The 17,535-nt window shown below is 42.2% G+C and overlaps 1 protein-coding gene across 22 annotated transcripts in view; it reads right to left on the minus strand.

The window, feature by feature from the left end:
* SPECC1 (sperm antigen with calponin homology and coiled-coil domains 1) overlaps positions 1 to 17,535 on the minus strand; it is a 304,891-nt gene that overhangs the window by 91,670 nt on the left and 195,686 nt on the right. For 20 of the 22 annotated variants that reach the window (XM_055243198.2, XM_063617724.1, XM_063617723.1 and 17 more), the window contains 3 exons: positions 8,683 to 8,890; positions 4,438 to 4,511; positions 3,864 to 4,069 (listed from right to left, as the gene is read on the minus strand). In XM_055243198.2, the coding sequence (XP_055099173.1) occupies positions 3,864 to 4,069; positions 4,438 to 4,511; positions 8,683 to 8,890 (488 nt within the window). Of the gene's footprint in view, positions 1 to 3,398; positions 3,509 to 3,854; positions 4,070 to 4,437; positions 4,512 to 8,682; positions 8,891 to 17,535 lie in introns of those variants that run through there. The other 2 variants (XM_063617730.1, XM_063617729.1) reach the window with 2 other exon arrangements.

Raw genomic sequence — 17,535 nt, forward strand, 5'->3', positions numbered from 1 at the left:
CAGGTTCTGCATCAAAGGCCAAATTAAATGCTGGAGACCCCTGTCCATCATGCCGTCATGGGTGCTAAGGTGAGGTCTGTTCAGAAACTGCTAAAGAATCCTCAGGAGAACAGCCCCCCTCCACCTGGGAGAGGGGCTCAGTATCAGAGCATCTGTGGCAAGACAGCTGGAAAATGGACCTTAAAGAATCTATACCTCCAACTTCCGCCCCACCCCTCTCCATGGTAGCTGGAGAACACATGCTGAGCGGCTGTGACCCATTACAGCCATCAGAGCAACACAGAAGGCAGCACAGGCACACACAGTGACACTTGGGCTGACACGGATGTGCACACATGGAGTTAAGCCAATTCCAGTGGAGTCTGCACGTGCTGCGCTGCCACACTGCTCACCTCCAAGAGGAGACAATGCAAGAACTTGTGGTGCAGGCAAAACAAAACACATTCGAATCACAGACATTCTATTTAGAAACCAAGAGCATTAATTAGGCACAGATGTTAAGTGTGTTTAATTATCTCTTTTAAAGATTTTTTCCATGGATGTTTATTGGTGTTATATGACAAACACAGTAAGAATAAGTCACCCTAAAAGTAATGGCATTTGCTGTTTCAGAACAAGAGAAACAGATGCCACAAACACAGAGGTCTTTCCCTGATGCTGCTTGAGAAGCCTGTGCCATGCGCTGCTCATGAACCATGTCTTTCATTAGAAAGCTTGTATGTGGCACAATATATCATTACATTGAGCTGCCTGTGTTTTTTCTGATTTTGCCAGGCCCCAGGACTCAACTTATCAGGAAAAAGATGTGATGGGTTCATTTCAGTGAGAGTTTTCATTTCAAAGCCTTTTTCTCAATTGGTAGTTTTCAAAACTGGGAGGAGCCAGAGCTGAAAAAGTTATTATATTTTCATCTATTACATTATATGTGTCCAATGAAACAGATCAGTTTTAGGTCCCTAAAAACACAATGGCTTGTTCACATTTCTGGAAGAGAAAGAGCAGGCTCACAAGCCACAACTAAGATATGGAGAAGCCACTGTGTCAAAGAGGTTCAAAGTATTGCACCAGAATAACTCTAAGGCTGGCACTGGAGTTTCTTACTCTCCCACCAGGGAAAGGTCAGCTAACCAACCAGTCCAGAGAACAGCAGAGCTTAAAAAGACCTCAAAAACGACCCCCTCTTCCCACCTCTTTTAACAGAGGCAAGATGCAGGGCTGAGAATGAGATGTTACCGGTTGGCTGCAAACCTGACACTGGGAATGAGATATTGCTGGTTGACTGCAAAGATGAGGCTACCGCCTTCCTTCCCCACATACCTTAACATCAGTTATTCTGACTCTGAAATAAAAATATATGTGAAAGTGTAATAGGACTTCAGTCCTGTTACATGGATGAGTTAGATAATATCCCACTGTTTAGTTACTGAGTTCCAGCAATGAATGCTGGTTTGCATTTCTGCCCGGGTGCTTCATCTCGTGCTTATCAGCCTGGCTGCAACCAACCCTGTGAGTGCCCATGGACACAAACAGAGCTTAAGAACCAGGTAATCTCATGTCGGGATCCAGGTGCTTTTTGGGTGATCTTACCTTCTCTCAGCCGTCCTTGAGGACCTCGTCAGAGAATGCTCTGCAAGTTCTTTGGCTGTGGCTGAACCAAGAATGACTTTTGAGTTCTCACTAGATGACTGTCAAAGTCAAATTGAGTTTCAATTAAGAACTCCTTCAGCCAAGATGGAAACACTAGGTGGCTTCCGGAGCTTTGAGGGTGTCAGTTGGTTTCAAGTCTTGCTCATGGGGTAGGTGCTGGAAGTGGCTGAACCATCAGCGACTAACTGCCATATAGTCAACTCTTTAGAGGGGGCAGCTTGCCAGAGAAGTGCAAAATCAGACAAGAAACCAGCATCATCAGCACTTGTCTGACTTCCTGCCAAATGCGTTGACAGACAGAAACGTTCTGATGCCTGATTTCAGTACCGTGACATGTTCTCATTGGTGTCCATTCTAAAATTTTGAAATGTTTTTTGATAAGGGATTAAACTGTTCGATTGGGAGGTAGGTTTGCAAATCACTGGAAAATCAAAAAAGAAACATTCTGTGCTTAAAAAAAAGGTGACGTTAAGATTGAAGATGCAGGATGCAGCACAGGGAGTCCTAAACTGCCAGGACGTATGCGGAGATTTCCTAGAATATCAGGGTTCACACTGCACAGTCTGGCCTGTGTCTCAGAATATATGTAAGAAACATGGCATCTCATACAAGAACCTGGCCTGTGTCTCAGAATATCCGTAAGAAACACAGTATCTCATACAAGAACCTATTCGGGGCCACCATAGAAACTCAGGACTTGTCTTTTACTATTTATCATTAAAATAACGTCCATGTGAAGCAACACAAGTTCTGACTCAGATTTTCTTCCAATGACAGACAATAGGGAAGCAAGACAGAGGCAAACAAACAAAAGCAGACACAGAGGCCACCCAGAACGGCCTCACTACTGTTTCAGTAGGGAACACTGTGAAATCTAGTTTTCCTATTCTCCCTCTACCTCCACTTAAAATTCACATCCTTTGGTGTCCAGAGGGTAGAGCTCTGTCTATAAAGTAATGACCTTGTCTGGCGCATGTGTAGTTCTAGTTAGTGAGGAGGCTGAGGCAGAAGAATCTCCTGGGCTCAGCAGTTCAAGTCCAGCCTAGGCAACATAGTGAGACCCCATCTCTAAAAATAAATAACTAAATAAAATAATGATCTTGATATTAATTTTTCAACAGTGAATTGTGGAGCTAGCTACATTTGATCTTCATCCTTCCCCAAAGGCCATTTTATGTAAAAGTTATAAACAAAGAAATAAGGAATTACTTGGAGCAGAATTGACAGGAGAATCACAGCTGAATTCTGAAAAATCTCTTTCCAGTGTCATGAAATTCATGATAACCGAACATCAAATCAAAAGGCTCAAGAGCTAGCCACTGATCTTGGAAATATGTAAATACTAGGGCCAACTGATCAACATTCAAAACCCAGGAAATATGATCTAAAAAGACTATGTTTGATATTTGAGAGACACCTAAAAATTCAAAATCATTTCCTAATATCCAAGAATCTCAAAATTAAGACACTGATTCCTCATTGGGTAAATATAATATTAGCTAAAGCAAAAAATGCTATTTATAAATTTGTCTGTAAACCATCTAAATTTCAGATAATAATTAACATTGCATTCACTTTGGGAATACCTTCCTCTTAAATGTCACTGTTAGTAGAGCTCCCTGGGCTGATACACTGTGTGCTTCTCCCCATCAAGAGCAGAAGGGAATGTCACACATCAGCCAAATGCATGTTTTCCACTCTCACCCTTTTTTAATAAAGTAGGTTATGTCAAGGCCTTTTGATGTAGCTCATGGGTGTTCTCAATAAGCAGGCACATCCTTGGGCCCGGAGAAACGTGTCCTTTTCTGGTGGCTCCTCCCCTCGGGAGTGATTCCAGCTTCTCCCACTGCATGGGAGTGACCTGTGCAAGGTGGTGGATTTGTATTTATTAGTGTGCACTCCCCTGCATTAATAAATACTAAGATTCAAGGAGCATTCTAGACAGGACTTCTATTCTTTAAGCCTAGCAGGATACTTGGCTAGAACTGGCCCTTCATATGTAAGTGAGAAGTTTAGCAGCCTCTCATGCTGCAGCATGGCAGGGACTGGGTACTGTACAGAATGTTCCTAGTGGTAAGGTGGTGCTAGTAATTCAGGGTGATCTCAGAAAGGAAATAGCAGAGCCTGGCACAGACATGAAGAGTCCAATCCCCACCAGGGAGCCCCATACATAGTGACTGAGAAGCAAGCATGGCCCTGGTGCCCACCAGACTCACGGAGGGGCAGCTCTGCTGGTGACCACCCTGCCGTGGCCCTGCACATCCCCCAGCTCCTTCTGCAACCGGGCATTCTTCTCCTCCTCCTCCAGCAGTTTCCTCTTCACAGTGCGCAGCTCCTGCTGGGCCTCACACTTGATGTCATTGGCCACCACCACTGCGGTCTGCAGATCCGCCTGGAACCGCCTCCATTCCTCGGTCTCCTCCTAAAAACGCCAGAGCCCATCCCTATGTCAGATGCCTGCCAGGGCCGGTGCCTGGGCAGGGACCCCAGAGTCCCCGTGTTGGTCACCAAGAAAAAAATGCCAGCAGTGTCTGGTGAGGCCCTGCTTTCACGGTGGCTCACTGCTAGGAAAAGGCACTGGTGGAATTACACCTTCAGGTTATGAGAGGTCTCCATCCTGACACCAAATGACTGCTTTGATTTTACTTCCTGCCAACAAGAATTTACAGTTCCAGGGCCCACCATGCCGTGGAAATGTTCCAAGAGAAAGCAGGATAGAGAGAGTGATCCACACCTCGGAAGGGATAATTTATAGGAAGATGGTGGTGAAGGCTCCCACCCACATCTCACCTTCATCTGCTTGGTCAGAGTCTTTAGCTGCCTCTCCAGGTCTGACTTCTGTTCCTCCAGCTTGATCACATTACCTAGAAATAAATAATTCAGACAGGGCTTGGAAAAGCTGTGAGACTCAAGAGAAGATAAGCTAGGTAGCAAAGAAACGGTCAGCTCCAGATGCCACAACAGGCATCTAAATCCATCCATTCTACTCTAAATGCAACTTTTAGCAATTTCAATTTACCCTGTAAACCAGGGAATGGACACAAGAGCCTCCTCTGAGATAGAGAACAGGATGATCTGGAAAATATGTGATGTGTATTGAGGTTACTGTCTCAGCAGACAGAATGCACAACCAAATAGCAGCACTACGGGAAGAGGCCTCCATGGCCACGCACACTTGCACACTGAGTCTGGCCTCCCTCGCACTCACACACGATCATCCTAAGTGTCCTTTATTGCTGTGAGATAGAGGCTTTCACATAACAGAGCAAATGAATGCTTATTCCTCCTGTGATTTGTAAAGCACTTTCTAGAGTCGTGGGTCTCAACCACAGTTAAGCCTCTGAATCACTGGTGAAGCTTTTCAAAAGCACCGATGTTCTAGTCCCACACCCCAGACACCTGGAGGCAGAATCTCCAAGGACAGACACAACCTGGGGATGTGTGCATTTAACATCTTCCCCAGGTGGCTTGCCTGCCTCTCCCTACTTAAGGACACCTGCAGCCCCTTGTTCTCCTTGCCTCCAATTCTTTCCATATGGCTATCAGAGTCATTCAAATTTAAATCTGATGGTGTCAGTCACCGAGCTGAAATTCCTCAATAGGTCCTCATGCTCTAACCTAGAGCATTAGTTTTCTATGAAGGATGCAAATCAGAATCACCAGAGTAGGCTAAAAAGATGCTGTGGGCAGGTCCTACCCCAGCAGTTCTAGTTCTAGTGGGACTGAGAGTTTGTGTCTGGAATCAATGCTGCACAGTAGAAAACACTCCCTAACTTCCTTTTATTTTCCAGTCCATTCCTTTCCCATCAGGATCTTATAGGAAGAAGTGATTGGTCTAGGCTGGATTTATGTGTTCCTAGGTCTCTGTGCAAAAACATATCTTAACAATACCTCAATATCCTTTTAAAAAGTTTAAAAGTTTTTCAAAGGATGGCTTGTATTATTGTCAGTCTTGGATATATGATGATATAACCACAGGGGTGTGTCTGAATTTTGCTGTGGACATTAATTAAACACTGGTTTTCTTAGTGTATCTGTGCTGACTTTTAAGGATTTAGGACAATACAACCCTATTTTCAATAGCAAAATATCACAAAAACAAAAACAAAACAAAGCAGAACTTGTCTTCTTTGACTTTTCTTCTCAATCATGGTGCTGGGTTTGGAAGGATACACTGATGATGATGGCGTCCAGGTTTTCAGTTGTATCCTGAGAACAGCCTGGATGGCACCGACACTGAACGCTGAGGTTCCGCAGTTCTAGTGCATGTCATGTTCAAGGAGAAATGGGGCAGGTGCTGTCAACTCTCACTCTAACCAACTAATCAACGTCTGAAATACATAGTCAATTCTAATAATCATGGTAGTTGCAGAGAGTTGCCATGCACACCAAATCAGCAAACACTGAACTACTGTCTCTAGGAAAAATACAGGTTAGGTTCCTGCAAGCCTCTAGTCACAACATTCTCATCAACTAAAATGCCATTTGCATTATGTAGACTTATCTGCCAATGTCTCTATAAACAAGCCAGGCTCATCAACCATGGAAACCCACTCTTTCCTTTTTTCCTCTTCCTGAATAACACTTAGCAAGTATTTTTAAATTCTTCAGCCTCTTGATCTGCAGAACCTGCCTTGCCTGCAAGGTTAACCTTTCTCACACCTTACGGCCTTTTGAAACTTGGGAGCCAACCAGCACTAGCCAAGAAGGGGTTAACATTTTCCTGACCCTGGGTGATGTGAACAAACATTGCTTTGGTTTTCAGCCACACAACAATATTGCCCACAGCTTTTTAAAACTGGCTGTCATCTCACAAATCCATGAATTTGGCTGCTTTAGCACATCACTTTAGCATGTCTCAGGGCAGCCTTATATACATATTGTCAAACTTCTTCTCCCTTTCTCTGATGCACTGTATTGGGTTTTTTTGTTTGTTTTTCTTTTTTATTTTTTAGAGATGCAGTCTTGCTCTATTGCCTAGGCTGGAGTGCAGTGGCATAATCTTGGTTCACTGCAGTCTCTGCCTTTCAGGCTCAAGGGATCCTCCCACCTCAGCCTCCAGAGAAGCTGGGACTAAAGACATGCACCACCACACGTGGCTAGTTTTTAATTTTTTTTTTTTTTTGTCAAGACAGAGTCTCACTATGTTGCCCAGGCTGGTCTTGAACTCCTGGACTCAATCAATCCTCCTGCCTCAGTCTCCCAAAGTGCTGAGATTACAGGGATGAGGTCACTGCACTTGGCCTGATGCGCTGTACTGTTGTTTCAGTAACACTGAACTCACGCGCAACAGGACAAGAGCTTGCATCTGCATGAAGCTTCCCTAATACACCTGTTTTCTCTGTAGGTGCATCTCAACCTCACTGTGCTTGGGGATAGTGGACAGCACTGCAGCACTGCATTCAGGGCCATTTTAAACAGCAAAGTCACCAAAAACAAAAGCACAAAAATGTTAAAAGCATGGTATTAAGCAGGCTGTAAAAAAGACACATGTACAGTATGAGAAGGCCAAGTGTGTCTGTCTGACCTGAGTTGGGAACATAAGCACTGGATGACAAAACCTTTTCACTTCTCTGTGCATGTCTGAAAATGACTGTGGAAGTGCTCTGTGTATTGGTTTTGGGGTTAAAATACGTTTTATCAAGCAGGTGAATTCACAAATGTGAAATCTGTGAACAAGGAGGATCGACTGCACGGGGTAGGGAACTTCTCAGGGAACTGACCAAGCTATTCTTAGTAATGGCTGGTGTGACTAAATGCTTTGTGCATTAAATCTTTTGTTACCAAAGAAAACACATTAGATGTGATAATTTGGTAAGGCTTATTTGGACAAAGAAGGTAATGTTTAATCTCTTTTAAAAATTTCTTTCCCAATTCAAAGCAAACGATGAGTTCATAAATAAGCCATATGCTGATGTCTCTTCAGCAACTAAGTGGCAAACATCTAGAAGTTACTTGATATCCTACCACCAATGGGACACATGCAGGAACTGTTTTCTCCCTTAGACCAAGAGCACACATTGTTCACCCACTCTGACAACTATCATCCATCTCTATCAGATACAAGAGATAACACAGTGTCAGTACTTGATGACTGGCAAGCAATTTCTTCTGAATAACTTTCTCCTACCCTGCAGAATATCCTTAGGAAGGGTCCCTGTGAACTCTCACAGTCACAGCTGAAGTATCCTAACACGTGGCCTTCAAGCTGATCAGGCTGCCTGGAGACAGCAGCAGTAGCATGGCTCACACACAGCACATCCAGCATAGCCAAAACACATTTGCAGCTGAGTACGGTGGCTCACACCTATAATCCCAGTGCTTTGAGAGGCCAGGAGGATCACCTGAGCCCAGGAGTTTGAGGCTGCAGTGAGCTCTGATTGCTGCAGTGAGCTACAACTGCACCACTGCACTCCAGCCTGGGTGATAGAGCGAGACCTCTAAAAAAACAAAATGAAAAAAGCATTTCTATTTTTCGCAGTCACCTACACACTGCTGACTCATGTTCAACAGTCTTTTCTTCTGTCATTCCAGTTTTCAACTGCTGTAATCATTGATCTCTTAATCTCTAGTTTTTAAACTAGAGATTAATGATTGTTTCTTAGGCGACCTTCTTCCTAGCAGATTACAGCACACTCAAATGAGACACTTCGTAAACCCCAGCCAACATACAGTCAAACCCACCCCCCCAGTCACCCGCTTCTGCTGGTTTCTTTAGTGTCCTACTCAGCTCCATTCCACATTTCTCCTGGGCTTGACCTCATTTACTTTCTTTTGCAGTGGCGCAATCTCAGCTCACTGCAACCTCCACCTCCTGTGTTCAAGCGATTCTCCTGCCTCAGCCTCCTGAGTAGCTGGGATTACAGGCGCCCACCACCACGCCCGACTAATTTTGTATTTTTAGTAGAGACAGGGTTTCACCATGTTGGTCAGGCTGGGTCTCAAACTCCTGACCTCAGGTGATCCTCCTGCCCCAGCCTCCCAAATTGCTGGGATTATAGGTGTGAGCCACCATGCCTGGCAGAACCCACTTACTTTCTAGCTCACTAATGAGTTGATTATTGTGTAACTTGACAGCCCGGTGCTGTTCCACCTGATCTTCCAATTCAAATATGGTTTCTTTCATGTCTTTGATCTCTGCATCACTCTCTGATGCTTTTTCTTGCAGCTTTAGGCTGGTTCTGCTCAGCTGTTCGGCTTGGTGATCACATATCTCCTTCAGGTATGAATAATCCTTTTCCACCTAAAATAAAAGGAAGGTTCCTTGGTCAGTTTAACAACAACAAAATTCTCACAGTGATCTGTACACTAGAAGGCCAAGCCCCACCATGATGCAATATACCCATGTAACAAACCTGAACATGAACCTCTTCAATCTAAAATAAAACATTACGAAAAGCTCCCCACAAGTCAGCAGCAGGCTCATGGACATAGTAGCAAAGATGCCTTTGGCATGTGCTGTTTCTTGCATTCTTAGCCTCAGAAACAGCCAAGGCTGTGAATAGTCAGAGAAACACGACGTGTGCTTCCAAATGGCTGGATTCTGTGCCCCTTCCTACAAGCAGGAGGGAATCTGCACGCACTTAAACATTCCTCTTTCCCGCAGCTGGGGAGAGCAGTGCTTCCCTGGGAGGCACTGGCCCTGCACCAAGAGAGCCGCCTGGTGTGGCCACCCCCACCGCACATCTGCTATGGAGCAGCACCCTCTGCTGCTGAGCTGTGAACAACGCCCCTGAAGCCAGGCTAATCTGCACACCCCCAGGTTCCCTTAGAGATAAGATACTTGTGGCTGCAATGCTTCTTGAAAGGAATCTCTTAAGATTCTCTTTCACATTCATGTTCTATCACAGCAAAAATGTGATAGAGAATGCCAGGGCAAGGCACACAAAAACGTACACACACAGAAGCAGAAAAGTGGCAGGGCACGATCACTTCATCTGTTCAATTTTTTAATTGTTAAACATTTTAAATATACAGAAAAGCACCAAAAATAATAATCATGCACCAAACAGACTTAACAATGGTTAAATGTTGTCACATTTGCAAAATCTTTTTACTTTAATAAGAATTTTTTAAACCCTCAATCTTCCCTCCTACCTCAGAGAGTAATAAGCATTATCCTAAAATTGGTATGTGGTCATCCCTTGAATGGCTTTTCACTTTTACTATATATGCATGTGTCCATGATAATATGTAGTATTGTCCTTTTACACAATGTTATATTATATTGTGCTTTTGCAGTGGATTATACTGTATCTGTATTCTTCTGCATTTATAACATGGTAATATGCTTTGTCCTCTACAATACTATGCTTATATGCTCTTGCATTTTAACTGTGTTTTTGAAATGCATCCACACTGATACACATCATGCTAGGTCATTACTTTAATTGGTGCATAGTATTCCACTGTCTGACTATATTAATTATTTTATTATTACAAAAACGCTGCAATAAACATCATTGTCCCTTCTCTACAGTCCTTTAACATTACTAAATAGCTGTATATTTAGCAGGTAATCTGGGGTTGGGGGTGGGGTTTCTTTGTATGCAATGAAATTTTTTTCCAATTACATTTCATGTGCAAAACCTGGCTATAAGCTCTATGGGAATAGGAACCTTGTCTGTTTAATTCACCATTGCACCCCTAGTGTCTACACAGCATCACACACAGGAGGCATTTAATGAATATTTGATGAATGATTGAACACTGGGAGGCAGCACTGCAGGGTCATTCACTGGGAAATTGTGACAAAGGATAAGGAAAGGAGGAGAGACCTGGAGACAGAACAACATGGCCAAAAAAGAATCCTCTAGCAATGGCTTCCCTGCAGGAACACCAAATGGAACTGCTATCCACACAAGAAAGCAACTTCATAAGAACCAAAAATCAGATGAACGATCACAGTGCCTGGTTTTAACACATCATATCAAGGAAAGACACACCGGAGAAAGGAGTAAAGACCGTCTTGACTCTCCAACATCCCCTCTCCCTCATCCCTTGGCAGGAACCACATGGTACAGAGACAGCAGCTGTGCACCCAGGGGCAGGGAAAGCACAATGATTGTGAGATTGCATTGGAATTTGGTGCTGTCCCATCACAGCATAAAGCAACACAGGACAGAATTCAGCCAGCACCCATAGAAGGAGCATTTAGACCAGCCCTAGCCAGAGGGGAATCTTCCATTCCAGTGAGACTCTGAGTTCTAGCAAGCCCTACCTCTATGGGCTAAAGTACTTTAGAGTCCTAAGTAAATCTGGAAGAGTCTAGGCCACAAGAGCTGCAATTTCTGTGCAAATCCTGGTGCTGTGCTGGGCTCAGAGACAGTGGACTTGGGGTGCACATGACCCAGTGAGACACCAGCTGGAGCAGCCAAGGAAGTGCTTGCACCACACTTACCCCAACCCCAGGCAGCACAGCTCACAGCTCTGGGAGGAGAAGGAAGAGTAAAGAGGACTTTGTCTTGCAACTTGGATACCAGCTCAGCCACAGTAAAATAAAGCACCAAGCAGATTCCTGAAGCCCCCATTCCAGGTCCTAGCTCCCAGATAACATTTCTAGACACAGCCTGGACCAGAAGGAAACCCACTGTCTTGAAAGGAAGGACCCAGTCCTGGCAGCATTCATCCCCTGCTGACCAAAGAGCCCTTGGGCTTTGATTAAACATCAGTGGTACCCACACAGTACTCATCATGGGCCACAGACTGTACTGGCTTCAGGTGTGACCCAGTGCATTCCCAGCTGTGGTGGCCACAGGGAGAGATCCCTTCTGCTTGAGGAAAGGAGAGGGAATAGTAAAGGGGACTTCATCTTGCAACTTGGGCACAGCTCGGCCACAGTAAAATAAAGCACCAAGCAGGCTCCTGAAGTCCCCCATCTAGGCCTTAGTTCCTGGACAGCATTTCTAGACCCACCCTGGACCTGAAGGGAGCCCGCTGCCCTGAAGGGAGAGACCAAGACCTGTTGACTAAAGAGCACTTGGGCCTTCAATAAACATCAGTGGTGCTGCCACAGGCCTGGGGTGGTGGTGGCCACTGGCAGAGATCCCTTTGGCTTGAGGAAAGGAGAGGGAAGGGTAAAGGGCTTTGTCTTCCAACTTGGATACCAGCTCAGCCACAGTAAAATAAAGCACCAAGCAGACTGCTAAAGTTGCCGACTCCAGGCCCTAGCTCCCAAGTAGCATTTCTAGACCTACTCTGGGCTAGAAGGGAACCCATCACCCTGAAGGGAAAGACACAAGCCTGGCTAGATTCCCCATCTGCTGACTAAAGGGCCCTTGGGCCTTGAATAAACATCAGCAGCAGCCAGGCAATAGTCACCACAAGTTTTGACTGAGACCCAGTGCTGGGCTGGCTTCAGGTCTGACCCAGCATAGTCCCAGTAGTGGTAGCCACAGGAGTGCTTCACCCCTGCTCCAACTCCAGGCAGCTCAGCATGAAGAGAAAGACTCTGTGTGTTTAGGGGAAAGTAAGGAAAAGGAACAAGAGACTCTGCCTCATAAACCGGGAAATTCTCCTAGATCTTATCTAGGACCACCAAGGTGATACCTCAATGAGTCTGCAAGAATCACAGCATTACTGGGCTTGTGGTGCCCCTTAATGCAGACACAGCTGCAGTGACCAAAGGCTTAGATCCTAACACTCAATTCCCTTTGAATATCTGGAAAGTCTTCTCAAGAAAGACAAGTACAAACGAGCCCAGACTGAGAAGACTGAATAAATACCGCACTCTTCCATGCCCAGACGTCTATGAACATCCACAAGCATCAAGACAATCCAGGAAAACATGACCTCATCAAATCAAGTAAATAAGACACCAGTGACCAATCCCAGAGTGACAGAGATGTGATCTTTCAGACAGAAAATTCAAAATAGCTGTTTTGAGGAAGCTCAATGAAATTCAAGATAACTCAGAGAAAGAATTTAGAATCCTTTCGATATATTTAATAAAGAGATTGAAATAATTTTTTTTTTTTTTTTTGAGACAAAGTCTCACTCTGTCGCCCAGGCTGGAGTGCAGTGACATGATCTCAGCTCACTGCAACCTCTGCCTCTCAGGTTCAAGCGATTCTCCTGCCTCAGCCTCCTGAGTAGCTGGGATTACAGGCAGGCACTACTACGCCTGGCTAATTTTTATATTTTTAGTAGAGACGGGGTTTCGCCATGTTGGTCAGGCTGGTCTCGAACTCCTGACCTCGTGATCTGCCCGCTCCGGCCTCCCGAAGTGCTGGGATTACAGGCATGAGCCACCGTGCTTGGCAGAGATTGAAATAATTTTTTTATAAATAAAGCAGAAATGATGGAGCTAAAAATTTATGACATACTGAAGAATGCATCAGAGTCTCAACAACAGAACTGAGCAAACAGAAGAAAAATTAGTGAGCTTGAAGACAGGCTAATTGAAAATATACAGAGGAGACAAAATTTAAAAAAAATAAAGCACACATACAAGATCTAGAAAACAGTCTAAAAACAGCGCAAATCTAATAAGTTATTGGCTTTAAAGGGGAGGTAGAGAGAGAGATTGGGGTAGAAAGTTTATTCAAAGGGATAATAACAGAGAACTTCCCAAATCTGGAGAAAAATATTAATACTCAAGTACAATAGGTTATAGAACACCAAGCAGATTTTGCCCAAGTAAGACATTTTAATAAACCAATTCCCAAAAGGCAAAGATAATGAAAAGATCCTAGAAGCAGCAAGAAAAAAGAAACAAAGGAGCAGACTTCTCAGTGGAAACCTTACAGGTCAGGGAGAGAGAGGCATGCCATATTTAAAATACTGAAGAAAAAATGTCAAACATGACAGAGAAACAGACTTTCCCAGACAAACAAAACCTGAGAAATTTCATCAACAGCAGACAAGAAATGCAAATGGGAGTTCTTTGATCTGAAAGAAAAGGCCATTAACAAACAAAAAGAAATCATCTGAACATACAAAACTCATTGGTAACAGCAAGTACACAGACAAACGGAGAATATTTTAACACTGTAATTGTGATGTGTCAACTACTCGTATCTTAAACAGGAAGACTAAAAGATGAATCTATCAAGAGAAATAACTACAACTTTTCAAGACATGGTATAATAAGCTGTAAATAGAAACAACAGACAACAACAAAAAGTTAATAAGACAGAAAATCAACAAAGAAATATCAGACTTAATCTGCACTATAAAACAAAACAAATGAAACTAACAGATCTTTACAGAACATTTCATCTAATGGTTGCAGAATACACACTCTTTTCCTCAGCACATGATTCTTCTCAAGGAGAGACCACATGTTAGGCCACAAAATAATTCCTAAAACTTTTTTTTTCTTTTTCTTTTTTTGAGACACAATCTCGCTCTGTCTCCCAGGCTGGAGTGTGGTGGTGCAATCTCGCTTCACTTGCAACCTCCGCCTCCCGGGTTCAAGCAATTTTCCTGTCTCAGTCTCCCGAGTAGCTGGGACTACAGGTGCATGCCACCACACCCAGCTAATTTTGTATTTTTAGTAGAGACAGGGTTTCTCCATGTTGACCAAGCTGGTCTCAAACTCCTGACCTCAGGTGATGTGCCCGCCTTGGCCTCCCAAAGTGCTGGGATTACAGGCATGAACCACCACGCCTGGCCCTGTAACTCCTAAAACTTAAAGAAAAAAAAAAAAAAAAAAAAAACTGAAATCATATCAGGTATCTTCTCTGACCACCATGGAATAAAACTAGAAATCACAAAGACGAACTTCGGAAATTCTACAAATACATGGAAATTAAGTAATACACTCCTGAATGACCAGTGGGTCAATGAAGGAGTTAAGAAGAAAAAATTAAAATGTCTTAAAACAAATGAAAATGGAAACACAACATACCAAAGCCTATGAGATAGAGCAAAAGCAGTACTAAGAGGAAATCTTACAGCAATAAGCGCCTACATCAAAAACATAGAAAAACTTCAAATAAACAAACTAACAATGCATCTTAAATAACCAGAAAAGCAAGAGCAAATGAAACCCAAAATTAGAAGAAATAATAAAGATCAGAGCAGAAATAAATGAAATTTTAATGAAAAGAATACAAAAGATCAACAAACAAAAAGTTGGTTTTTGAAAAGATAAACAAAATTGACAAAACTTTGGCCAGACTATGAAAAAGAGAAGACCCAAATAAATAAAATCAAAGATAAAAAAGGAGATATTGCAACCAACACTACTGAAATTCAAAGGATCATTAGAGACTACTATGAGCAACTATATGCCAATAAATTGGAAAACCTAGAAGAAATGGATAAATTCCTAGACATATACAACCTACCAAAATTGAACCATGAAGAAATCCAAAACCCGAACAGACGAGTAACAAGTAACGAGATAAAAGCCATAATAAAAAGTCTCCCAGCAAAGAAATGCCCAGGACCCAATGGTTTCACTGCTGAAATTTACCAAACATTTAAAGAAAAATACCAATCCTATTCAAACTATTCCAAGAAATAGAAGAGAAGGGAATGTTTCCAAACCAATTCTGAAGGCAGTATTATCCTGATAACAACACCAGACAAAGAAAGATACATCAAAAAAAGAACACTACAAGCCAATATCCCTGGTGAACACTGATGCAAAAATCCTCAACAAAATCCTAGCAAACCAAATTCAACAAAACATTTAAAAGATTATTCATCATGACCAAGTGGGATTTATCCTAGGGATGCAAAGGTGGTTTGGCATATGCAATGTGTTATCAACCAAATGAAAGATAAAAACCATATGGTCATTTCAACTGATGCTGAAAAAACATTTGATAAAATTCAACATCCCTTCATGATAAAAACTGTCAATAAACTGGGTACAGAAGGAACATATCTCAACATAATAAAAGCCATATACAACAGACCCACACCTAGTATCATATGAACGGAGAAAAACTGAAAGCTTTTCCTCTAAGATCTGGAACACAATAAGGATGCCCACTGTCACCACTGTTATTCAACACAGTACTGGAAGTCCTAGCGAAAGCAATCAGACAAGAGAAAGAAATAAACGGCATCAAATTGGAAAGGAAGAAGTCAAATTATCCTGGTTTGCAAATGATATGACTTTATATCCGGAAAAAACTAGCCTCCACAAAAAAAAAAACAACAAACTATTAAGAACTGATAAATTCAGTAAAGTTGCAGGATACAAAATCAACATGCAAAAATCAGTAGCATTTTTATATGCCAACAGTGAACAATCTGAAAAAGGAATCAAGAAAGTAATCCCATTTATAGTAGCTATGAATAAAGTAACTAGGAATAAACTTAATCAAAGTGAAAGATCTCTACAATGAAAACTATAAAACACTGACACCGGAAATGGAAGAAAACAGACACACAAAAATAAAGACACTCTGGGCAGAGATTGGATAAGTCAATATGTTAAAATGTCCACAGTACCCAAAGCAATCTACACAGTCAATGCAATCCCTATCAAAATACCAATGACATTCTTTATAATTTTTTTTAAATCCTAAAAGTTACATGGAACCACAAAAGACCCAGAATAGCCAAAGCCATCCCAAGCAAAAAGAACAAAACTGGAAGAATCACATTATCTGACTTCAAATTATACTACAGAGCCATAGTAACCCAAACAGCATGGTACTGGCATAAAAACAGACACATAGAATAATGAAATAGAATAGAGAATCCAGGAATAAATCCATACATCTACATGAACTCATTTTTGACAAAGGTGCCAAGAACATACATTGAGGAAAAGACAGTCTCTTCAGTAAATGGTGCTGGGAAAACTGGATATCCATGAGCAGAAGAATGAAACTAGACACCCCCCCCATATAGAAAAATCGTATCAAAAGGATTAAAGACTTACATCTAAGACCTCAAACTATGAAAACTACTAAAAAACCAACAACATTGGGGAAACTCTCCAGGACATTGATCTGGGCAATGATTTCTTGAGTAATAGCTCAAAAGCACAGAATACCAAAATAAAAATGAACCTATGAGATCATATCAAGTTAAAAAGCTTCTGCACAGCAAAGGAAACAATCAACAAAGTGAAGAGACAGCCCACAGAATGGGAGAAAATACTTGCAAACTACCCATCTGATAAGGAATTAATAACCAGGATATATAAGGAGGTTAAACAATTCAATGGGGGGAAAAAAATCTAGTAATCTCATTAAAAAGTGGGCAAAAGATCTTACTAGACATTCCTTAAAGACACACAAATGGCAAACAGGAACATGAAAACATACTGAATGTCACTGATCATCGGAGAAACACAAATGCAAGTCAAAACTACAATGAGATACCATCACACCCCAATTAAAATGGCTTTTATTCAAAAGTCATGGCTTTTATTCAAAAGTCATGAATGACAAATGCTGGGGAAGATGTAGACAAAAGTAGACCCTTGTACACTGTTGGCAGGAAAGTAAATTAGTACAGCCACTATGGAAAACAGTACAGAGGTCCCTCAAAAAAACTAAAAATAGAACTACCATATGATCCAGCAATCACACTGCTGGGTATACACCCAAAAGAAAGGAAATTAGTCTATCAAAGAGATATCTGCACTCACCATGTTTATTGCAGTACTATTTACAATAGCCAAGACTTGGAATCAACCTAAGTGTCCATCAACAGACAAATGGATAAAGAAAATATAGTCCATATACACAACAGAGTATTCAGCCATAAAAAAGAATGAGATCCTGCCATTTGCAACAACATGGATGGAATTGGAAATCATTATGTTAAGTGAAATAAGCCAGACACAGAAAGATAAATTCATATATTCTCACTCATTTGTGGGAGTTAAAAATTAAAACAATTGAACTCATGAAGATAGAGAGAAGAATGATTACTAGAGGCTGGGAAGGGTGGTGGGGCAGGGGTGGAAACAGGGAT

Source organism: Symphalangus syndactylus, chromosome 14 (assembly GCF_028878055.3).
Source record: "Symphalangus syndactylus isolate Jambi chromosome 14, NHGRI_mSymSyn1-v2.1_pri, whole genome shotgun sequence".
Taxonomy (NCBI): domain Eukaryota; kingdom Metazoa; phylum Chordata; class Mammalia; order Primates; family Hylobatidae; genus Symphalangus; species Symphalangus syndactylus.